At 38.5% G+C, this 26930-nt stretch overlaps 1 protein-coding gene across 1 annotated transcript in view; it reads left to right on the top strand.

The window, feature by feature from the left end:
- Window positions 1-26930, top strand: part of LOC126183750 (glycosaminoglycan xylosylkinase) — a 128380-nt gene that overhangs the window by 71400 nt on the left and 30050 nt on the right. Inside the window, exon 6 of the mRNA XM_049925972.1 lies at window positions 12613-12784. Within this exon, the coding sequence (XP_049781929.1) occupies window positions 12613-12784 (172 nt within the window). The remainder of the gene's footprint in view (window positions 1-12612; window positions 12785-26930) is intronic.

Genomic DNA, 26930 nt, shown 5'->3' with positions numbered 1-26930 from the left:
GTTATTGACATAAATGGACAACAAGTTTTAACCTTCTCTTCGTCACCAAATGTTGGGAATATTGTAACTGAATGCTACTGTTAATTCGACCCAAACATTGCCAGTGGCATAAAAGTGATTTTACTGTTATAGTTCTTTAAAGCTGACAGACAGCATGCCATAACTATCAACTTTAAAATGATTAATTGACAGGACGGCACTAGAACAAAAATGTGATAACACAGTAAGAAATTACCAATACCATTTATTAAGAATATTTTCAAAAATTGTACTTAACTTTGGTACTGTTTGATGCAAGGTGCCTGATTTTGCTAAACCTTATACAATGAAATCTAAATAAATTTGCTATTTTGTGGCAGTTTATGGTATTTTCACCATGAATGTAACTTTGCAGACATTCTTTTTATTTGTGAATTGAAGGGGGATGACTACTATTAGTTGCAACAGGACATTAAGCGGAATCAGCCGTGATGGTGAAAAATGTGTACCGGACCAGGAGTCGAACCCCGGATCTCCTGCTTTCTAGACGGGTGCTGCACCATCTGGGACAGAGCATTATCGCAACTGGACAAACTGTCTTGGTACACCTCATAGCCAATCCATACTCCCACCGAGCACCACCTACCCACAATCCCTGCCCATTACATTCCCGTTCACTACTCAGAGATTCCCACAAGTGGTCAGTCGTATTTGTGCATTCGCACTGAAGGAAGTGGATCCATGCCCAGCCAGGCTTATGAATTATTTGAATGCATGGTGTCTGTTCCTCCAAAAGAAATTGAAGGTGGATGACTGCTATCAGCTGCAGTGGGACATTGAGCGGAATCAGTGGCAATGGGCAAAAATGTGTACTAGACCGGGTTTTAATCCTGGTCCGGTACACATTTTTGCCTGTTGCCACTGATAATGTCCTGCTGCAGCCGATAGCAGTCATCCCCCTTCAGTTTACACATAGTGTTTCACAGCTGTGGGATCTGCATGGTGTCTGTTCTTTCAAAGGAACAGACACCATGCATTCAGATAACCCTTTTTATTGTTCTAGTTTTCCATAAATAGTGGCTTTTAAGTCAGAATGTTATCTTCTCAGCAGAACTCGTTGAAATGTTCTCCATACTGTAAATGTAGGAGACATACTTAGCTGGCGGCAGGCACTGAACTGTACTGTACTGCCTGATTACAAGATTGGAACTATGAGAATGTCTGCAGCATTGTACCTCTTGGCAGAAGGATTTCCATCTCTGCCAGTACAACGTGGAAGCAGCGTTCTCTTAGGTGTTTGGCAACACTATTGGCAGACTAGTATGATGCGCAGATGGACATGGTACGAAAGCAGAAAGTGGTTCTAATTTAAGTGCCACCGGAAGGCTGCTGATCGGAACTGAGAGATGCCAAGCTAGTGGCCTCCCGTGATATTTGTTGTGTAATCTTTAAGTGTGGTACACAACATGCTGTTTGGATTACAGAAGGGTTGCTGACACCACCAGTTTGAATTTTTTGTGATCTACCAAGGCGTTTGATTGTGTAAATCAACTCAAGTTTGATGTGATTGATGGATTTACATACAACTGCTTTGAATCTTATTTAACAAACATAATGCAAAATTTGTGCTGAATAATTCAAACAATGTTGGAAGGTTAAAAAATTTTAGTGAATGGGGAGAAATCAGAAAGGGATTCCCACAGGGTTCAATTCTGGGTTCACCCCTATTCCGTGTACAAGATGCCCAGGAGGAATGGTCATCACAGGAATGATCATTCAGATCAAAAAAGCCCAGTAAACATGGGCTCTAAAATGCATACTTAAGTGCTGTGAGTACTTCTTCGTCTTTGATTCTGTGAAACAAATCCCTTCTACTTCAAATTCCTTGCTTTCCATATTTTGAGAGGTGTTAGTGTGGAACAAACAAGAAAAAAAGTGTGTACTTTAAGAACTGTGAGCACTTGTTCATCTTCACTGCTGTGAAAACACCTATTTTTACTAAACAAGAGCTCATAGTTCATAAGGTGTTAATTATAGAGTCCATGTTTACTAGACTTTTTTGCATCGAATGGTCATTCCTGTCATATCACTGAATATTGACCATTCCTCCTGTGACACCATATACAGGGTGATTATAACTAAACTTTCAAAACGCTGTAGAAATAACACCACTGGTCAGAATGACATCAAATTGCAACGGAATATTATTGGAGAAGGGGGAAAACATATGGCAGTAAAAAAAGATAGTGTAAAAAATTGATCAATACATGGCGCTGTATGTGTCAGAATACGTAAATGAAAACACCTGTCAACAAACGATCCACTGAAATTGGTATAAACACACCGGGTACACGGCTTTTCCTCCTTTCCCGTCTGTGACATTCACCACGGCTGTCTCAATGTAGGATCGCACTCTGCTTATAAAACTGTATTACAAGAACAATGACTGTGCTCACATCACTCTGCGGAAGTTCCGGGCACTTAAGGATTTGAAAAAAGGCATTGGTCCTATGACTGCCATGGGTCTGGAGAAAATGATTCAGAAATCTGAAAAGATGGATTCTTTTGGTGTGCAACCTGGTAGAGGGAGGAAACGAACTGATTCAACGTCAGTGAAAGCATTGGCCACAGCAATGCAGGAGGAGACAAGTGGTGGTGTGCAAACATGTAGTGCCTGGAGAATTACCCGAACATTGGACATACCTGTGAGCACGATGCGTAAAATCCTACAAAACATCCTTCTTTGCGATCCATTCAAAATTACCCATGTGCACGAGTTGCTTCCTGTTGACTTTTGCTTTAGAATTTCTCGCTCGCATGGAGGTGGAAAGTGATTGGCCGTGGAAGATTTTGTGAACAGACGAAGCCCACTTATTTGACAGGATATGTCAATACACAGAATTGTTGAATATGGGCAATGGAAAATCAACCAGTACCACTTCATCCTGAGATGGTCACTGTGTGGTGCGGGTTTACAACATCATTTATCATAGGGCCATATTTTTTCGAAGAGACAGGTACTTCTGGTCCTGTTACCAGTACCGTCACTGGTAAGTGCTATGAGTGTCTTTTGTGCAACCATGTCATTCTAGCTCTCCAACAGTATGGATGTGTGGATGGGATCATTTTTATGCAAGGTGGCACACTTCCACACATTGTGAATCCAGTTAAACAGCCGCTGAAGCGTAATTTCGGAAAATCTAGAATTATCAGCCGCCATTTCCCTACAGCCTGGCTATCCCAATCACCTGATTTTAATCCATGTGACTTCTTTCTGTGGGGCTATCTGAAATATGTTGTGCTCAGTGTCCCAACTGCAAACTTAGCTGCATTGAAGGCATGCATTGCGCAGCACATTCTGAATGTGACCCCGGAAACACTTTGATCAGTTGTGGAACATGCTGTTTCTCAATTTTGACTTGTTGCAGAAAATGGTGGACAGCATATTGAACATGTTTTGCACCAGTCACATGGAAATTAATAATCCGATTTGATTTTGATTTATGCTTTTTATGCGGTTTTTGGCCTTAGGACAATTAAAAACTGGTGTGATTGATGCTTTTTATGCGGTTTTTGGCCTCAGGACAATTAAAAACCGATGTGAGTGATGCTTTTTATGTGGTTTTTGGCCTCAGGACAATAAAAAATCGATTTTTCCCATCTGATGTGATATGGCCTTGTCATGGTGGATGGGCTTACATAACTAACAGTATTACACCTGTACACCCATGCACACTGAGTAGTACAGTTTGTTTGATGTCAAACATACACCTTAGGCATTGTTGTAGGATTCATTTGTCATTTGTGGTTGACCACTATTAAATTATGATGATTACAGTGCCATCTATTCCTACATTTTTTAACTATTTATTTTTGTTCTGCCATTGGTTTTCCTCCTCCTCCTGTAATATTATGTTGTAATTTGACATCATTCTGACCAGTGGTGTTATTTCTACAGCAGTTTGGAAGTGTAACTTTAATCATAATCATGCTGTACATGTAAATGACCTTCCGTTTAATATTCAACAACCAGAATTGGCACTTACTGCAGATGATACTTTTGTCTTAAAAAAAGTAATAGAACATGAGCTTGTTATCAAGTTGAGACATAAATTGGTACATTAAAACAACTTATCCCACTGCAGGTTTTTGTAAAAATGCCTGTATTTTGGCTCCATATATTTCATCATTGTCCCCTTCTCTCTCTCTCTCTCTCTCTCTCTCTCTCTCTCCCTCTCTCTCCTCTTTTGTGTGTGTGTGTGTGTGTGTGTGTGTGTGTGTGTGTGTGTGTGTGTGTGTGATGTTTCAGTGCTCCGTTATAGAGCAACTGAAAACCAGAAGGTAATGGAAAATGTTTTACTTGAAGTTCACAGCCACATTTTACAGTATATTGTTTTTCCCATGGGTGAAGCACGTTGTGACGACAACACACGCTTACACCTTGAGGATCATCATTACACAGCTTCAACCAGAATACATCAGTAATTTCTGAAGGAACTGTAACTTTTGACACCTTCTTTCTTTTCTCTATCATTGCAAAGTTCCTGTCACAAGGTAGGAAACTATGACCCGAACATAAAAACTTTTGATGTATTTCCATGAAGTACTTGCAGCTGACCAGATAGAAATAAAGCGTTAAAAAAGTCCAGTTATTGTTCCGCCCAACACAGCAGTCAGACCATACAATCAGTTTGCATTCCATACCTTCTTCAAGCATATTGTAATTGTTCATCACAAATTTAAGCAGATGGGAAACTATTTCAGTTGAACCTCTTCTTGTGGTGGATTCATCTCACAAATTTACTGTCATGTTTGCAGTACCAGTGTCATGAACCATGAAAGTATATGACGACAGCTGTCTCTGGTAGGATATCATGAAGTGCCCCAATGTAGGATAGAGCAAAACCTGTTGTAGGTCAACACGTGTATATTGTTGTTCCTTTAAGCCATTTCTGTGCCTTTTTGTAGCTCTTTGTGTGCTTGGTCTGCTTTCTCGTGATGCTAGAGACTCTCAAGTTCAATGTTGTGCCTTTCTATTTCATCTGAAGCTGCGATCATTTTCTTAAACAACAACTCTCAGTCTCTGCAAGTATCTGACCTAAGTGTTCTGAAATGCAAATTGAAATCTGTTTGAAACACACTCTGATAGTATGACATGCTTATTGATTTATCAGGAAACATTTTGGTAAACAATCGATACGTTCTGCAGACATTGAGATTAGGGTGCAGACATTCTTTTGAGGATTTATTCTTGCTATAATGGTTCATCTGTTTTGGAAAACTCTTGTGTTCCCGAATCAGAACCCTACCATCATTTGATAAGGCATATGGCCTATTGCAGTGTTTTCCTCAGTCATCTTTAGGAGTGTTTATTCCCCCTTTCTGTTTACATTGAAGATGCTGTATTCATCGCTAGATGATGCAGAATCTGTCAGGCAATGTTTATTGACACACTTCTTTTGATAGTAGCTTGTTTCCATGAAGTATCATCTGTCGTATCTTTTTTTTTGTGTGGCTGCTTGTCATATGTCAAGGCATGATATTTTTCGTACAGTTTTAACTTAATTTCCAGGATTATGTCCTTGCATCCTTCTTTTAGCACACTCCTGCATTGCATATACAATCCTGAATTATGCAAAGGATCAAAATTACTGCCTAATATTCAACTGGATTATCATATGTCACATTCTCTTTTAATAATATAGCAGTGCTCAGATCATGTATTATATTTTTTCATTGATGATAACAACAGAACTATAATTAATTTTATTCATGTTACACATTTTTACTGTAATGTTTGCAGAAGGTGCACATAACATGTGTTTTTAGAGACATGTACAGTGTTATTCCATTCACCTGCATTGGAGTCTGTTTCGCAGGAACTTCCTTTCTTTTCTTGGTTTATGTTGCAATCCAGCATCATGAAGCCTTTTCCTCTTAATATCCTGCCAGTTACCAATGTTAATTTTCCTTTTCCCCACATTGTTTGTACGTTTCAAACCACTTGCACTAAGCATCAATTTGTTACACTCCACCATTCTTGTAACATACAGCATTGTTCGCACAGAGGCATAAAATTGCATAAGTCTCCTCGCTGTTTAGTGCTTCCCTCGAACAGTGAGCAGGTGAACTAATACAGCAGGTGATTCAGACTGCCATATACAGCATTATTCCATGGGGAGTCTACAAAATGTCAAAATGTGTCATACAGCATTATTCGTGCGCACACTTCAATTGATGTAGCACATGGAACAGGAATCAGTAAATGTGCAGGATGCTCCAAATTTTTGGGTGTATGTATTTACGAAAACTTGAAGTGGAAGAAGTGTGTTACTGATCTTCTCCAACAGTTATGTTCAGCTACTTTTTCTCTTCATATACTTGCTAGTCTTGAAAATAAATGAATCAACCTCCTGACATAGTTCGCATATTTCCGCACAACAATGTCTTGTGGACTAAGCTTCTGAGATAAGTCACAACTTAGAAAGAAAGTACTGACTGCACAGAAGTGACCAGTAAGAATAATATGTGGTGTTCTCACACACTTGTCATGGAGATAGCTCTGCAAGGAGTTAGGCATTTTAATTGCACTTTCACAACACATATATCCACTGGTGAAATTCATTATAAGTAATCTGTCACAATTTGAGAAGAACTGTGCTGTCCATACCTCTAACAGTAGAGAAAAAATTACCATTATTACCCATTAGTATTGGACATGGCATGTTAATTCTAAGGTGTGGTCGGATGCCCTTCCTGTTGCCAACTGTTCAGATGATCTATAGAACATTAACTAACTAGCTAGCTAACTCATTGAGCAGCAATCAAGAACAGATTGCACAAGTGTTTGATATATGGCCTCTTTTATAGATGAGGTACACTTTCCTAGAATTCTGCCAATAAACCAAAGGTGACCATTTGCCATCCTTACAACCAACCTTACTTGCTCATTTCATTTCATGTCATTTTACAGTGTTACTTCTGAGTGTTGTTTTTCCTACCCATCTGCATTAACTTACATTTTTTCACATGTAGAGCAAGCAGCCATTCATCACATCAAAAAGAAATTCAGTCAAAATTTTCCTGTATCCTAAAATCATTCAAAGATGACACTTTTCCTCACACACTAAAGCATAATTATCAAATAGTTGCAGATTGCTGTTCACTTTATTTTTCAAATTGTTTATGTATGTAGAGAACAAGAGTGGTCATTTCACACTTCCCTGTGGTACTCCTGATGTTGAGTACATGTCTCAGGGTGGTTGTTGCTGTGAATGGTGCATTGTTATAGGTACGAAAGACTATTTGTATTTCTGACAAACAGCCTGACAAAGTGTAGAATTTTTATTATTTAAAAGTAAATTACATTTTCTTGTAATCTGCTATTAGCATTTTATTTAATGAGGTTTTTGTTTTTATCAGATTTATTTTTTGTAAATGTAAGTTTTCATTAAAACCTTCCATGTATGTGTAAGATTTCTATTTGAAGTGTTGATGTCACTTGAATGCACATACAGCTGGAGTGCTGTATAGCTCCTATGTTCAGTGTCTTTGACCAACAAGGAGGAATTGCACAATGCATTATATATTTTCATGCAAAATTGAACGTTAGTGTGACAAAAATTCATTGTTATTTAGTTCATACACTCTTTAAAGAATCAAACTCTCATGTATAAAACAGCTTCAGACATCTGATTGTTCTGGAAATGAGTTAAAGTGTTAATACGTGGTGTTAAACGTGTGAGTGAGAACAAGGTTAGAAAATGTTTGAAATTGTGCTTAAAGTTTTTTGGAAATTATTCGGTACTTTCATTATGAAACACTGGATCAATATAGTTAGTGTAATTTGTGCTCCATTTCAAGCAAACGCAAGTTTTTTACACATGTTGATGTATATGGCATCATGTCTCCTGAAATGTGTGTTGTACAATGATATACGTTTGTAGGTATATTCAGTGGTATATGTTGATACTGTCTGCAAACTGTGTTGTGAATAGAGTTCATAGTAAAAAAAGTGATAAATTAAAATGTCATATCAGATGCTGAAGTTTTACTGCACAAACAACAAAAGTGTAGTAAGCAGTAATTTTTTTTCCTTTCATCATTTTGTGGGGGATGTTGGTGGAAAAAGTTCCATAATGGTTTGAAATTGTGTGTAGGGAGTTTCAGAAGTGATGGGTGATATTCAGGGATATGGCAGGAATGATCACTCGAAACAAAAAAAGTCAAGTGAACATGGGCTCTAGAACGCATACCTTAAGAGCTGTGAGCAATTCTTGATCCTCGATACTGTGAAACAAACCATATACTGCATGCTTTTTGCTGTCCATATTTTGAGAAGTAGTGCTATGGACCAAAACAAGAAAAAATGCCCAGTAAACGTGTGATCTAAAATCCATACCTTTAAATTTATGAGCACTTGTTCATTAGAAGAGTTATTTTTCAATGTAGTGAAGATGAACGAGTGCCCATAGCTCTTAAGGTATGCATTTTAGATCCCATGTTTACTTGACTTTTCTGTTTTGAATGATGATTCCTGTCATATCACTGAATATTGACCATCACTTCTGAAAAAGCCTGTACGATTTCAGTGAAAGAACTTTTTCATGGACACCAATATAAGGACCACATATGACATCATCATCGTCATCATCATCATCATCATCATCATCATCATTTCTCTCATCATCCTCAGTGCAGCTCCTTGTGTAAAGTGATTCACAGGAAGTAAGAAACTGCAACCTATTATGTATAAGTTTTAAAATCCGTGCCAGCAGATAAGATCGATAATGGGTCAGAGACGTTACAGTTAGCGATTGACAGGCATCACTGGAGGCATGAGTGACAGATTATGTGGGCCCAGCCACTAGCAGCATGAAGCTAGGCCAGTGGCTGCAAGTGGGTCTTTAATATTATGCTGCTCTTACAGATCTTGCCAAGCTTTCATTTGGACACTGACCTGGCTGAGGACTTAAATTTTCTGGTTATCATTATTGGTGTTCCTTTTGTGTTCAGATCTCGAACTTTGCTTTGTTTACAGTTTTTGCATTAATACCAGGAACGGACATAAAAGTGGTGACAAGGTCTTATCCTAGTGTGCTTATGGCTTCACAATCAGTAACAGTGTTATGGATCCCAAGTTTCCAAAACTTTGACAGCAACAACTCCAACTACAACAGCAACAGCACAAAGAACAACAGGAGGTGCTCTTGCAGATCATAACTCAGGAGGAGCACAAGCAGCAGCAAAAGCAATGATGTCAGTCTGTGGCCACAGCTATGCCCATACCACTGTTAGTGGCCTTAATGAGTCTTCGAAAATCTGGGAAGTCTGTCCCCACCATTTTGAACTGTACTACTTTGCTTATGGCATATCTGTTAGGCAGCTAAATCCATTGCTCTTGACTTCTAATAGTTGTTATACAATGTGGTGCAGAAATTGCAACCTCTCTCGGTCCCTGGTGACCTGTCTTTCAATGATCTATGTGATCTGTTAACTGAATAATATGGTTAGCAGGTACACCTTGTTGCAGCAAGGCTATGGTTTATTCAGTGTCATAAACAACATGTGGATAATCTTGCACAGCATTGGTCACCAACTAATAGGGTCTCGCACACAAGCACTATTTCAAATGCCAGAGCTGTAAAGTTTCATGTGTGGAACCATTGATTTGAGATGTGATTGTGCACTTGCTCCTGGCAAGGGAGTTCATGGCTAATGCTTTGGCCTAGTCCAATCCGAGTCTTGCTGAAGTGCGTAAAATTGCTAAATCTTTTGAGGTTGCATCAGCAGCTCAGCATGCCTTTGCAAATGACATTCAAGCTTCTAAAGCAGTTAGTTTCCACTGCAAACAGTGGACAGCTGATGATTTTGACTCATCATCCTCTATTTCTGCTCATAAGTCTCACCTGAATTCATGGGCATCCAGATCATCAATGTCCCTTGCGAGACTTAACTGCATTGATCGTTCTCCTCCCTTGTCAGTGTTGAATGACCCTTTTTGTAATGTTAACTGGTTGGTTCAGAACCTCTCTTGTCAGTGTTGCAATGAACTACACGCAAGTCAAAGAAACTCTAGTCCTGTCATAACTGCAGTGGTGGGCGTGCCAGAAGCAGATGCCCACATCGTGCAGTGGACTGTTTGGGGTCAGCAAGCTGGGCCACCTCTGTCAACAGGCGACCTGCCAGCCACATCCTCAGCTGTGACATGAGGATAAAACAATGGTTTACACTATCATGGCTGCGGAGCAAGTGGCTCCCATGCCACCACGAAAGATCATTTCATACTTTATGCTGTTTGGTCAGTCTATGGAATTCCATTTGGGCACCCTCACCTCTGCTGTGCCAGACCCTCTCTTACTGCCTCAGGGTCATTCTTCTACTCAGAGAATTGTCACTGATGGTGAAGTACAAAAACACTGAATGTGTACTAACCTCCTTAGCACCTTTATTTACCATCTTTGGTTTCAAAGTAGAGGACCAAGTCAACTTAGAGTCAGAGGTAGTGGATTTTTCTGATCTTGACAGTCTGTGCAATTCGTACAAAGAGATTTTGAACCAATGCATGTAATTATATGGCTCACATTTCTCTGAAGCATTCTGCTGTGCCCAAATGTTTCAGAGGTCACCAGCTTCCATGTGTGTTCTATGAGGCTGTTCAGACATAACTTGTGCAATTTCAGGATCAAAGCATTATTTCCACAGTTTCCACAAGTCAATGGGCAATGCCGATGGTTGTCATTAAAAAAATGAATTGGTTGTTAAGCTTGTGTAGTGATTTTCATTTCACTAGTAATTCCCAGTCTAACACTGATCTCTGTCCATTGCCTTGCCCAGAGGAGTTGTTAACTAAACTGGATGGAGGCCACTATTGTTCAAAGATTGGAGTAAAGGCTGCGTATCTCCAACTGCCACTTGACGATAGATCACATGACTTACTATTCTTAAATATGCTGTTTTGTGTATTCAGATACAATAACATACCATTCAGCATTGTGTGTTCATCCACAATTTTCAAAAAGTATTTACAACAACGGCTTCAAGATATTCTGCACTGTGATAATTATTTGGACAATGCCATTGTTACGGGTTCTATGCACGTGGAACATCAAAAGAATCTTGAATACCTTTTTGAACAGCTCCAGGGAAACGGCTTACAACCTCATTTGGAAAAGTGCTGTTTCTTTGCCCCAGCTTCAAATACTTGAGGCATATTCTTAGTCACAGAGGCATCGTGCTCATGTGCTACCATGTCTGTGCAATCATAAAAATGCCGGTATCTAATAAAACATTTGCATTCATTTCTGGGTAAAATCACATGCTATGCCATGTTTCTTCCGCAAGTGGCACAGATCTCACACACACACACACACACACACACACACACACACACACACACACACACACACACACCACTCCCAATAAGCTGCACAAGAAGGGCATCAAATTTGTATGGTCGGCCGTCTGTCATCTGGCTTTTCACCACCTTAAGGACGATCTTGGTGGATTCGTGTCTGATGCCACATTCACCGGGCCTGATGTTGACATTGACATTCCAGTACAGCATTGTGGGAGTTTTGTCTGACAAGTTGTTGGATGGTACGAGGTCCCCAGTTGCCTTTGCCTCCAAAATGTTCAACTCTGCACATCTCAAATATTCCAGAACTGAGGAGGTGGTTTTAGCAATAATTTGTATAAGGTTAAGAAATGTCGTGTGTATTTGGATGGCAGCAAATTCCACCTGTGACTACCACTAACCCTGGATTTCAATACTCAGGCAGTGTCCTAAGCTCGCAGATAAAACAGTGCAGCATCTGCAGCACAAGGTGTTGTTTTTGAGTGGGTACCACTACAAGATCCACTTTCATCTCACTGTCCAACATGCCAATGCAGATGTACTGTCCTGCCTGCTTCTTGGCCCCAACATGTGATTAGACCACCAGGAAACTGTTTGTTTTGCCCTGAATCAACATCTCCAAATAACCTTGGATAAATTCCCTCTGATAGCATGCAAGATAGTCTTGGCGTCATCGTGTAACCCAGTTCTGAAGAAGGTTTTGTTGATGGTCCAGAAGGATGATCAGAACATGTTTCCTTCCAGGTCATCTCAGCTTTTCACAGTTATTTCACACTGCACTATCATTTAAATACCCTGTAGGGCATCTTGACATTGGCCACTGAGAACTCTTAACTGACTCTCATCCTTCAGGTTCTGCCAATAGCTGCACAGAACTAGGGTAGCTGATGCAAGTCAGTCTTCAATAGTATGCTGCACGAGTACTTACAAATCCTGCTTAGCTGCTATTTGGATACTGACCTGGCTGAGGACTTGGATTTTCTTGTTACTGTTATTTTCATTCTTTCTACATTCAGCTCACAACAAAATTGGCTTTGTTTATGGATTATACAATCATAACAGGAGCAGACATAAAATAAGTAACTAGGAAGCTTTTTCCCGACATTTTTTGAAAAATCTTTTAAGTTTCTTTTGCAATAGCAAAAATGTGTAGGTACAACTGGTGAAAGTGTACATGGAAAATGTTTTTATTTTATGGATCAAAATAAAAAATCTAGTTAACAACTGAACATAGTTCTCAGTTTTGGACACCATCTAAGACTTGTAACTGTTTTCAGGTAATGACACATGTTTATATGGAGTGTGTTATTACTGCAGTCCTCAAGATCCTGTGTGTGCACACAAAGATGTCATGGAAGGTGCACTGATATATTGGTTGCCCGAGTCTTATAAGCTGAAGAAGTACAGACATCCTTGGCAGCGCACATACAAATTTGATGCTGTTGCAAGGTAAGTCTTCTTCATATTGTTAAGTTAATTTTGTGTGGATATTAACTTTCTGCAGTAAAATTTGGATGTAATAAACAGAACTTCATATGCAGACAAAATTTTCGTAGTTTGGCCAGAATTTAATTTGCTGTTCGCATCCTTGGTGTTTTCTCAATCTAAATACTAATGCCAGGATGAGATTTGCACTCTGCAGCAAGCAGAGTGTGCGCCGATATGAAACTTCCTGGCAGATTAAAACTGTGTGCCGAACTGAGACTCGAACTCGGGACCTTTGCTTTTCGTGGGCAAGTGCTCACCAACTGAGCTACCCAAGCACTACTCATGACCCATCCTCACAGCTTCAATTCTGTCATACCTCGTCTCCTACATTCCAAACTTCACAGAAGCTCTTCCACGAACCTTGCAAAACTAGTACTCCCGGAAGAAAGGATACTGCGGAGACATGGCTTAGCCACAGCCTGGGGGATGTTTCCAGAATGAGATTTTCACTCTGCAGCGGAGTGTGCACCAATATGAAACTTCCTGGCACATTAAAACTGTGTGCTGGACCGAGGCTCGAACTCAGGACCTTTGCCTTTCACGGGCAAGTGCAAGTTCGCAGAAGAGCTTCTGTGAAGTTTGGTAGGTAGGAGATGAGGTACTGGCAGAATTAAAGCTGTGAGGACGGGTCATGGGTCGTGCTTGGGTAGCTCAGTTGGTAGAGTGCTTGCCCGCGATAGGCACAGGTCCCGAGTTCGAGTCTCTGTCCAGCACACAGTTTTAATCTGCGAGGAAGTTTTAAATACTGATGCTTTGTTTGGAGGTGCCTGTCTTTGGTGTTAACCAAATTGTGACCAACTGTTAAACTTTAACAGCTGATTTTTTTTATTATTATTTTTTCTATTTTTTCCCCAGCAGTATTCCTTTCAACTAGTACATACTGGGAATTGCATGATATGGAAGAGATTTAGGGAATCTTAATATTTAAGTAAATGATAATTAGTATCTATTGGATGATAGGATATGAAACAATGAAGAACTATAACTTTTTAAGAAAGCAGTTTTATTATTCGATGCAAGCACCATTCTGCTGTAGATATGAAAATGCATGGAAAATAACTCTCAACTTGACAGTGACAAATACTGTATTGCATGTACAAATGGCATTTACTTTCGGAACTGAGATGACAGATATGGTGGAGTAGATCTTACAATAGTTTGTACTTAAAATATCTCTCTTTCTTGGCAAAGCCACTGTGTGGACAGATGCATTGTTGTCCTGATGAAAGTAGCTTGTATCCTATCACCATCTGTACCACTTGTCATAAATGTTTCGATCCCGTTTGTTCAGCAGACTTTCATAATGTCATTCAGTTACCTTTTTATACTTTGCAAGAAAACAAATAAGAAGAATTCTTTTTGCATCATAGGAAATGTCTGGTAGATTAAATAGGGCGTAAGTTTTGGTGTAAAGCCAGTGGGTTGCTTTGAGTGCTATTTAATTTCTGGCATGCATTGGAGAATCAGTCTCTTATCTACAGTAACAAATTGGTGCAAAAAGCCAGTTGGGTCTGAACATCATTGAGGAATTTGTTTTTGTGTTTACTTTTGGTCAGTGTTCAATAATTACCGCATCCATATTGTTTGAAGCTTTCTCATAATTAATGCTTTGTACATGATGTTATTAGTCTTCATTCACATATGCTTGTGCTATCAGCTATTTAACTGCTGATCATCCAGTAGCATACTATGGGCTGTCATGGAGGGTTTTTTTCCAGTGGTTTCAGTGTGGAGGCATCGTTCACAATGGTAATTTTCAAGTGAAGTAAAGCATTAGCTTTTAACCTTTGAAAATGAAGGAATAGACTCCTTATGAACATATACAAACCTTGGACGAGTTTCTTTTGTTGATAAAACATTAAAAACAAAGAATTTTATGATAGCGCAGTATTACAATTCATCCGTTTTAACCAATCACACATTACATGACTACTTCAAAAGCCACGGGTTAATTCTTACAATAAAGTACAAATGGCAACCATCTACACTTAACCCTTAACTTGTGAGGTTGGGACATAGTTTGTGAGGTGAGATCTTCAGACCACTTTGCTTTATTTTTCCCTTAAATTTATAAAAATCTCAAATCTGATATCCTAATTGTACAGAATAGTATTTAGTGACTAACAGCAACTGATAAAATACTATATGCTGACAAAACTCTGTGTATGAATGCTTTATACAGCTTGCTTTAATTCAGATCAAAAAATTAAGAGAAAATTACCATACTCATTTCAAACTTGGTACTATGTGGATTAGTAAAAATATTAAGTGATTGATTGCAAATCATTAAAAACTGAATATATGATAATGTATTATGTTTTTTTTTTACATTTTTACGATATTGCAAATATTTGATAACAGTGATGTTTTGTAAAGAACAAAGAAACACCCATGTATAATATTCACAGCTATCATCTGCTACAAAGAAAATATTCACTTATCAATACATGTGGCAAACAACACATAGAAAAAAGGACTACTATTTTGTAACCTAAAGAATATATATTTTTGCAGTGAGGAAAAATACCTGCACTTCACAACTATTCTGCACATTGTTTACTTATTTTTTAATTTTTTATTTTTTATTTATTTATTTATTTGTGTATTCAAGACACACTGGATTGTTACACAGAAAACAAACATAAGACTCATCTTTTTCTTTTGAGGTTCATGCGAGCAGGAGGTTTTCCTCATTTCAAACTTTTTGTTTAACGTGTAAGCAGCCATCTCTTCTGATATCCCCAAAACACTTTAAATACACGCCAGGAGCTCAAAATTTATTTTTGTGTCATTCAACATTCTTTCTGGCTGAGGTTTGATGAGAGTTGTGGCAAGGTTCTTCATGTATTCAAGCCTTTTTGCCTGTGAGTTATGTTTGAAGGAGTTATATATCACATATGAACTGGCGGTACTAATGTCCAGAACCTGGTAAAATATTTCCATTGACCATCACCTAGTATGTCAACCACTTCAGTAGTTGGCGTCTTACTCATCCACAGAATCTACAGTTACCTTGATGTGGTTATAAAAATCTGCAGTTTCTGGGTGGTAGTGTCAACAAATACCTCATGATGCGTATATGATAAAATAATCATGGCTTTGATGAAGTCATCTTGAATTATCAGCCAAGCCAAGGCATCATTCTGTGATGTTTCAACACTACTTGTAATCTTCAGGCAAAGATTGACTATGGTCATGCAGAAGCTGGTCAGTTATAACTAAGAGACCAGGTTATATGCATCATAAAAACCTTAAAATATGCATAAAAGTGCTTGAAATCTGTTGAAATATGCAAGATCAAATAATAAAAAAACATGGTAGTTACTGCATGAATTATATTTTAAAAGTCAAACCTGTGCATATCAATTACAAGGAAGAGTGCCGGCCATGCGAAAAATCAGTACATTTAGAACGTTGATATCATTTTCTGAATACTTTGTGGTAGAGGTTAGGAAGTGGTCCTTTCTGGGATTTTTTTCTAAAAATTTGCCAAATGGGGATGCATACCATGTTTCAAGAATTGTCCATTTGCTATTGTTGTTGGTAACAAGCGGATGTGAAGCGAGTGAGTCACAGCAAAACAGTCGATATGTACAGTAGCAACTTTGAGATAAATTGCACGCAGAGGGGCATGCACAAAAACTCTGTAATATTTTATTTAAAAAACAACATAGAATCGTGAATTTTTTTGAACAGTATCAACTTTTAATTAATACTATTGGACCAAAGCATAATTTACAATTTATCTTACTTTTTCTACTATTGTAAACATAAACAACCAAGCACTGTTCGAAATGTTCGGTAGTAAGATTGTGTCTTCAATCACTCAAAACATTTTTATAAACAGAAAAAGGACCGTTATACATCAACTGAGGTAACGGGGCAGTATTTGAATTTGGGTACTATGTTGGCACTTATTGTTTCTGGTAAAACTTGACCCATCCCATTAATAAAACTATCGATTTGGCACAAGGGTTCAAAGCCCGAGTTATTGTTTAAAAATTTTTCAAACTTTTCTTTAAGTTTTCTTGGGAATACTTCTGGCAATGAGGAGTTCACTAGAATAATTATATTCATTAACTGAGTAGATTCATTTAGTGCCAAACCTTGAGTTTCAAGCTTTTAATACTTGCAGGTATAGGGGAAGTACGAGTGCTAATCACAGCAATGTCTTTTTTTGAATTCCAGAATCATTAAAGGCTTCCTTGCACTGGCAAACTGCCAAAGTCTCTGCACTATCAAAGTTGTTTACTACCCTCTAATGGCCTCGAAATGTTCATTGTAAAACAACGCAGCTTCAATCCACGTACCCCAACGAGTTACCACTGGTTTGGGAGGTAAAAGTCACATTTGGTAGTTTTTCTTTCTAGGTCTTGATGCGAGCAGAAGCCTATAGAAACACTTTCTTTGCAGATGAAATCAGTTTATGTACATTCACAAATGTGGAACGTACTTCTTCAGCAAGGTGATGTACTCCATGAGCAAAGCACGTCACATGAATCAAATTTGGTTAAAATACTTGGAGGGCTTTTCGTCCTTTGATAATATAGGTAGCAGCATCTGAAATAAACACAAACACCCTTTCATCTGCAGAAGATTCGGGAAATATTTTTCTAATACACTCATTCACAAATCTGGGGATCATAGAATGATTTACTTTTTCAAGTTTTTTGCAGGTCGCTAAATAGGAAGAAGGCTCTTCTTTTAAAGCACCAACAGTTATATTTGCAATGAAAGGGCCACAAGTGTCTGTAGTTTCATCAACTGAAATCCAGATAATGCTGTCCTGGAGTTAATTGCGTATTTCTTCCAGAACATGTATGTAAATTGTCAGTATGTAATTTTTACACTATGTTGATTCATCTGGTATGTTTTGATTTAAGCAATATTTGTGAAGGAAGCCTTTGAAAGTTTGTGAAGAGGAATGAATGCTTCACATAGATCCATGTTAAACTGACTTTTCTGGTTACCTTTGGACAAATCCCTGCTACTGCAACTAGTTGTTGTCGTGGACCTTTCTTGTGCATTCCTGTAATATGAAGGTTTGTCTTGACATGCTGGTCTTTTTGAAACTTTTTTTGCATGAAATATTTTTCTCATAAACTCAAAAATATGGAACGATTCTGTCATATGTAAATGTTCCAGGGTGTTCAGCTATCCACAAAACGATTTTTTTTTCCCCGGGTTGCATGGTTCACAGCATGTTACACACTAAACATTGTAAACATGTTCAACTGTTTACAAATAAATAGAAAGCTAAACTGAAACAATGGATGGGCGACTAAAAGCTTGCGTACTTTAATTTAATTGTTGCTGACACATACAGTAGAACAGTGGAGAGGATTAACCGGGAGCGTGGGTGCAGGAGCATTGACTCTGTCTGCCTGTTCCTGTTCCTCTTCTGTAATGATTTCGCTATGCAGTGGCCTCCCGGTTAGTGAATGTACACAGTTCTAGGTCGCAGTCAATCTGTGAGACATGAAAACTAGGTCAAGCTAGAGACCAACCATCAAAATTTTTAAAATACTGTAAACATAGAGCGAAAATATGCATTGTCACTAGTTTTTAGTTAAAATATGCAATAACCAGTAAAAAGGAGACAAATATGCAAATGCATGTGCAACATGCAAATGCATATAATCCGGTCTCTAGTTATAACAAAGAGAACATTGTGCTGTTGGAACATTTTATGGCATCTGCCTCTTACATGTCAGTGCTTTGTTCCATTTTATTTTGGTGGTTGCTGATTCCGGTGTTGAGAACTTGTTCGGGATGGCTGCTTTGCAGGCATTTAGATTTTCTACCACCAACCCAGTTCACCTTGTGTCCGATCAGGTACTGTATTCTCAATTGGAAAAATTGTGTGTGGAATTTTTGGTAGGGATAGTGTGTGCTACGAATTTTTCTGCTCATATACCTTCGAAATCCATGGCTCGGTCTTGGTTTTGTTGTGCATGTCCTGTTCCTGTCGTCCTGAAAGATCAACTTAAAGCAGAATTGGACAGACTTTAATTTGTAAGGGTCTAAGGGTCGTGCAACCTATTATGGCTAGTGAATGGTCGTCTCTACTGGTTGTAGTTCAGAAGTCATCAGGGAAACTTCGCCATTGTGGCAACTTCAGCACTATTGTCAATGCGCAGTACGAGGAGGAACTGTTAGCGAAAATATCGGGTGGCCAGTACTTTTCTAAAATTGATTTGTCTGAAGCATATCTGCAGGTTCTTGTGGACAAAAAGTCTCAGCACATTCTGGATTTGAATTCTTCTTTTAGTCTGTAATCGATATTTGTGCCTTCCTTTTGGTGGCACCCCTGCTGTTTTCCAATGATTTGTAGAGCAATTGACTATGCCTGTGTACTATCAATATGAACCTGTCCAGGTGATAGCAGTGTCACATGGCAAGAAATGACTGCTAGTCAGACACACGCATGATGCGTGTAGTGTCAGTGAGCGTGCTGTCCATGTGTAGAATGGCGAAGGTGCACGATCTATCTGAGTTTGACTGATTTTGATAGTCCGGAGGTTCAGCACGAGCATTTTGGAAACTGCACAACTTGTTAGGTACTCAAGTAGTGCTATGGTGAGTGTCTTCAACACATGGTAAAACCAAGGTGAAACAACATCCAGAAGCCATGGGGTTGGGCGGCCACCCCTCTTTACAAATATCGGACATCGTAGGCTGGGCAAACTGGTAAAACAGGACAGGCAGTGAACTGTGGCGAAACTAATGTCAGACTTTACTGCTGGGCAGAGTACAAGTGTGTCTGAACACACAGTGCACCGAAAACCCCTAACAGTGGGTCTCCACAGCTGATGATCCAGGCATGTGCCAATGATGTCACCATCTTTGACATGTATACTGTGGAACAAAGGCAAGCTGGCGGCAGCTCCATTATGCTCTGGGGAACATTTACATGGGCATCCATTTGTCCAGTGGAGCTGATGGAATGCACCATGGTGGCCAAGGAGTATCATACACTGCTGTCAGACCATGTACACTGCTCATGACGATCATGTTTCTCGACGGCGGTGTCATTTTTTCAACAAGATAATGCGCAATGTCACTGTCCTTCAAGGAACACAGTGGCGATTTCCAATTGATGTGCTGCCCCCCCCCCCTCCCACCACCACCATCTCGCCAGATCTGAACTCAATTGAAAACATCTAGGATTTGATTGAACATGGCATCAGAGCTCATCACCCCCCTCCATGGAATTTAAGGGAATTAGGTGACTGTGTGTACAGATGTGATGCCCGCACCCTCCAGCGAACTACCAAGGCCTCATTGCTTCCATGTCACAGTGCATCACTGCCGTTATCCATGCTGAATGTGCAAATAAATTTTTACTTGAAGAAATCAAACAACGGAAAATCCAGGATGGAATGTAACAATATTAGAGAAGGAAAGTTACTACTCGCCATATGGTGGAGATGCTGAGTCGCAGACAGGCACAACAAAAAGATACTCATAATTATAGCTTTCAGCCGTTAAGGCATTTGTCAACAATACACACACACACACACACACACACACGCACACACACAGCCAAAAGCTATAACTGTGAGAATCTTTTTGTTGTGCCTGTCTGTGACTCAGCATCTCTGCTTTACTTGAAGAAATGTGTACTATTTGCATTTAGCACATATAGGACAACAAATTGGTGCATGCACAGGACACAAAACAGATGTAAGTAAAAAACACAATCATATTGTTATAAATTGAAATAGCTAGATTTATTGTTATAAATTGAAATAGCTAGATTTATTGTTATAAATTGAAATTGCTAGATTTAAACAAAACTGCCAAAGAATCATTACAAATACCAAATCAAAATATGTGTTACTAAATAATCTTTTTATACATTATAGACCATTGAAGTTGCCTAACTTGAGTAGGTGAAACATGTCTGTTATGTAGAAATAAATTCAGTTGCAAAGGATGAAATTTTTATTATGTTTATGATAAACCTCTATGATTTGTCCAAGTGAGATGATTCAGTGGTGGGACATTGGACTCACATTCAGGATGACAGGTGTTCAAATCCCTGTATGGCTATCCAGATTTAATTTTTCTGTGACGTCACTAAATTAAGGCAATAGCCAGGATGCTTCCTTTGAAATGGCAATGCCAGCATCTGTCCCCAGTCTGCATTTATTCACCATCTGCAGTCTTTCTTCCTTTATTGAATAATTTGCAGCTCCTCCAGAGTGTTTCATAAATTACCTAGAGTGCTTTACAGTTTGCCAGCACTGTCACAAACATTGACATGTTTCAGTTATGTGTCAAAGCTTGCCACTGCATGTTAAGGAGTTTCAGCCATTGCTTCACTAGTGCATAAACATTATTGTTCCTGTGTCCAACTAGGAAAATACAGCACTGAGTAAAATCATACTGACATTATAATTTAACAATACTCCAATAAACTTTCACTGTGACAGGGGAGTCTCAGTGTTTTTAACTGAAAATGATGCATATACAATCATGGGATTCTCTCCAATGCAATGAACGCACATGAGACTGATTGTGTACTACACAGGCCTTCCCTTAACAGTCTAAATTACAGTATGTGTTTGGCAGTTATTAGGAATTTGACTCTTCTAATGGTAACCTCTCTGTTGGCTTCTAACTCATAGACTTGTATTAGACACCTTTACCATTTTCCAGGTTCCAAAGATGAGAATCAGTCAGTCTGGTCTTGGATATCACTCCATTTTCTGTTGACCCTGGTCAGAAGTCACTGAAGACTAAGGACTCTCATGGATATGTTGGAGTTCCTAGCAGAATATTAAAGTACTGTGCTGCACATGTTCGCCCCATATTTAGCCATATCTGTAATATTTCCTTTAGGAATGGTCAGTTTGCAGAACGATTAAAGTACTAAGTAATAAAGCTGCTTTATAAAAAAGGAGAAAGGGATAATGTAGACAATTTTAGACTTATTTCTATGCCATCAGTGTTTGCTAAAGTTATTGAATAGGCTGTGTATGTAAGGATAATTGATCACTTTATAGCACATAATTTGCTGTCAAATGTACACTTTGTCTTTAGAATTCATTTAACAACTGAAAATGCTATTTTATCTTTTCTCTGTGAGGTACAGGATGGGTTAAACAAAAGATTTCAAATGCTAGGCATATTTTTTTTTATTTAACTAAGGTGTTTGATTGTGTTGATCACAAAATGTTGCTCCAGAAGTTGAACCATTATGGAATACGGGGAGTAGCTCACAATTAGTTCACCTCTTACTTTAGCAACAGACAGCAAAAGGTCATTATTCACAGTGTTCAGAATGCCTGTGATGTGGGGTACGGTCAAATGGGGAGAGGGGGGGAGGGGTGCCCCAGGGATTAGTGTTGCGGCCACTGCTGTTCCTTATTTATATAAATGGTATGCCCCCTAGTATTATGGGTAACTCTAATTTCTTGACAAGTTCTTGGCTTGTAGAAAATAAACTAACACTAAATCACAGTAAGACTCATTTTTTTTTACAGTTTCTAACACACAATTCGACAAAACCAGATGTTTTAATTTCATAGAATGGGCATATGATTAGTGAAACTGAACAGTTCAAACTTCTAGGTGTTCGGATAGATAGTAAACTGTCATGGAAAGCCCACGATCAGGATCTTGTTGAAAGACTTAATGCTGCCATTTTTACTATTTGAACTGTATCTGAATTTCTCCATTAGTTGTTGTAAAATAAATAGGGTATCTGTACATGATCTATTCGGCCTAAACCCTCTGGCCAACATTTTTCCTAATTTTTTCAAACATTATCTTGCCAAATAAGTGGCACATTGTAGAGTTGCACTAATGCCTCTATAGCAGTTTGTGTCTTTTCTATTCCCATTTTTCCATTTTGAGGGAATTTCAATTTACAGTAGCAGTAGGGAAAGAGCTACCCATTGCCTTTGTAGATTTAGCAAAAGCTTATGATACAGTCCCTAGATCTAAGCTGTGGGAAGCTATGAAAGCTATAGGTATGGATGATCACCTCTTACACATTATTACTGAAATGTACAGAGATAATGTGGTACAGATTAAACGATGTTCAAAGTTATCAGAAGCTATGAATGTCATTAAAGGTTTGCAACAAGGTTGCAGTATGTCACCCGTCTTGTTCAACTGATATGTAGAAGTGGCTCTCTGAAATTGGAAGAACAGCTACAGAGGAATGGGAATCACTGTCAACGATGTAAAAATATTTTCATTAAGTTTTGCTGATGATCAAGCTATTGTAGCACAAGATGATTATGACCTTGAGTTCATGATACGGCAATTGTATCAGAAATACAACAGATGGGGACTACAGATGAGTGTAACAAAAACAGGGTATCTGGTGGTGAATAGTGATGCTAAATTTGAAGTACACATCAATGACAAAGCAGTTATGAGACAGTACAACACTAGCCTGCCATGACACAACTTGCTGTTACCCTCCGAGAGGATTTGGGAAATGTGACTGTGCGTGTATCTAATGGATGAAGGTATCGGACTATAATTTTGAAATTATTGCAATTAACAGCAAAAACTAAACAGGCTTTAACTTTGGGGTTTAATGAAAGTAGAAAAGTTCATATATGAATAAACAAAATGAATGGTTGCAGCCCAATTAGGCACATTAATTTAGAAATGTATGTTTAAGAAAATTGAGTATTACAAGGGTAATCCCAAAAGTTAGGTCTCCAATTTTTTTATAAGTACATAGACCTGTTTATTTGTACAATGGTTTACATCAGTTTACAGCTTGAACATTTAGCTATTTTTAAACATAATCACCATTTCTGTCAATGCATTTTTGTAGACACTGTGGCAATTTTTGTATGCCCATGTCATACCAGCTCACTGTCATGCTGTTCAGAAAGTTATGAATCTCCTCTTTCACCTTGTCATCAGAGCTGAATCGCTTTCTGGCCAAATGTTCTTTTAACCTAGGGAACAGGTGATAGTCAAGGGCCCGAAGTTAGGACTATAGGGTGGGTGGGTGATTATGTTCCACTGAAACTGTTGCAGGAGAGCAACGGTTTGCCGAGCGGTGTGTGGGCGAGCATTGTCATGGAGAATGTGTACACTCTTCTTAACATTCCTCTTCTCCGGTTCTGAATTGCCCGTTTGAGTTTTTTCAGAGTCTCACAGTACCTGTCAGGATTAATTGTGTTCGCAGCGATTCAGCTCTGACGACGAGGTGAAAGAAGAGGTTCATAACATCCTGAACAGCATGACGGCGAGCTGGTATGACACTGACGTACAAAAACTGCCACAGCATCTACAAAAATGCATCGACAGAAATGGTGATTATGTTGAAAAATAGCTAAATGTTCAAGCTGTAAACTAATGTAAACCATTGTAGGTATAAACAAGTCAATGTACTTATAAAAAAATAGGAGACCTTATTTTTGGGATTGCCCTCGTAGTTATTGAAGTGACTTTCCTTAAGATTTCCCTTTGAATAGCACATAGTGTACAAACTGACACAGGACACTGAACTGCGGGGAGCAGTAGTTACCGATAATGCACAAACTGGTAATCATAGAAAGCAAAAATGTACCAAACTCATACTAATAATAGTTACACTCAAGATCACTACTTGGAAGAAATGCAGAACTAAAATTGGCCAGGAGGGGCTTCTGACTTAACTAACATGTAACAACAACTAATTTAAAAAATAATATCACAATTACACTGTTTATACTCCCATTTAAAGAAAGATATCAGATTTCTTTAGTAGCAATAATATTCCAATTGTCTTTCTAATATGAGAAGAATATGGTGGGGACCCATAAACTGGTATAATATCACTAATCAAACCCTATGATTATTTCAGTAGCAAAATTTAATTCGACTTAAGTTAATTCTTTGCTCCACTTTTAATAGTTTATGTTTTTACTTTTCAAGACAAATTGTTCAACACTGGGCTCAATTAACTTAAAAAAATTGTTCACAATAGTAATCAAGGCTAAATTATGTTTCATATAAGTTTAACTTATGTTCCTTTTTCATCACCGGTGAAGCATGTATTTTAGACAGTAACATTTACACAGTCTTGCACAGATTTTTTGGAAAACAATACTTTGCACTAAACTGAGAGCACTTTAGCAAATTCTAATTAACTTCAACTCTTGCTAATCCTTGCACATTTGACAAACATAAATAAATCATTAATTCATTTGAAACAGGATACTCGCTTTTCTGAACACTTAGGAGAGGATCCTGCATAGGTTCATGATCAAGATAGAAGATATGGTTCCCAACACAGATTTATAGCACTTGGATTATTATTGAAATCACTCACACAAATTAACTGGTCCATGCATACATATCTGTATGCATGAAGTTCATGGAGCAGTGGCGAAGTTGTGGTGGCAAGCAACATGGTGACTAACTGTACTCACGGCTCTTCATGTTTGATTGATCTATGAAATTTCTTCTTGGTGGCAGATTTTTAATGTGTTAGAGCTATTCCTTATTGCCGAGAGTACCAAGCGACTGCCAAATCCACATCTGAGGCAAACTTCCTTGCAAAGTGGCTTCCAGTTGCCTCCCTTGGCTCCGTTTATGTGTACCATGTAACACCTAGCTACTGACTACATACCGTTCACACCAAGGAGCCGCCCAGTTTGACAGCCAAAACCACCTTTTACATCACACCAAGCCACTTACGTTGCGGAGGGACTTCTCTACATCTTTTACATTTTACAGTACAAGTGCCCTAAGCATGAACGAGCTTCCAGTACACATTGCTTGTCTTATAAACTTACACATATTATAAAATTTCATTATTTTAAATGATCATTTATCTTTTCCTGTCACAAATCAGTGATCTTAACTAACAAAGAATAAACACTTCGTAATTACAGATACAAAGTTGCATAATATAAACCTACTTCTAATCAATGTAAGTGGTACAACAGGAAGAGAAATTTAAATATCTCATGGCACATATTGATAAAAATGGACTGGGCCAAACAGAAGTAAAATATAGAATACAGCAAAGCAGAAAAGTGTCAGAATGTAAGATTTTGTGGGATAAGAATATTTCCAACAGCAAATGGATATTAAATGCAGATCTCAAAAGAAGACTAACAGCTGTGGAAATGGATTATCTGCGTGGGAGTGCCAGAATATCAAGAATCAAAAGAAAAACCAATGATGATGTAAGAGCTGGCTGGAGTGGCCGTGTGGTTCTAGGCGCTACAGTCTGGAGCCAAGCGACCGCTACGGTCGCAGGGTCGAATCCTGCCTCAGTCATGGATGTGTGTGATGTCCTTCGGTTGGTTAGGTTTAATTAGTTCTAAGTTCTAGGCGACTGATGACCTCAGAAGTTAAGTCGCATAATGCTCAGAACCATTAAATGATGTAAGAGCTAGAATGAAGGCAAATGATACAGTGATAGATAGAACTGAAAGAAAATCATTGAAATGGTATGGACATATGATGAGAATGCCAGATCATTGGTTGCCAGAGAAGGTTTATGAATGGAAACCAACCGGTAGATGTAAGCACGGAAGACCACGACGTTCTTGGACAGACCACATTTGGAGTAATGGAACATTGCAGCATCGACAAGGAAGATGCGCTGGATAAAGAGGCTTGGCGGAGGATAACAGGAACACAAGATGATGATGTTATTAATTAATCTTTGTATTGATTAATCCTGTAATAATAATAATAATTATAATAATAATAATAATAATAACTGTATCTGAAGTGAGTGATCGTTCAACATGAAAATTAGTCTACTTTGCTTATTTTTATTCGCTTATGTCATATGGTATTATATTTTGGGGTAACTCTTCACATTCTAAAAGGATATTTTTGGCTCAGAAACAGGTGGCTCGGGCAGTAAGTAGTGTAAGTTCATGAACCTCTTGGTGATCCCTGTTCATGAGTTCTGTATTTTGACACTGGCCTCTCAATATATATGTTCCTTACTGTCATTTCTTGTTAACAATATTAGCTTATTCCCAAGAATAAGCAGCTTTCACTGCAGAAATCAAATGTGACTTTGGATCAGACTTCCTTAACTCTTGTGCAGAAAGGTGTGCAGTATACTGATGCATCCATTTTCAATAAGCTACCACAAGAATTCAAAAATCTTAGCAGTAAT

Source organism: Schistocerca cancellata, chromosome 4, assembly GCF_023864275.1.
Source record: "Schistocerca cancellata isolate TAMUIC-IGC-003103 chromosome 4, iqSchCanc2.1, whole genome shotgun sequence".
Lineage (NCBI taxonomy): Eukaryota > Metazoa > Arthropoda > Insecta > Orthoptera > Acrididae > Schistocerca > Schistocerca cancellata.
This window is presented reverse-complemented; position numbering and strand designations above follow the sequence as displayed.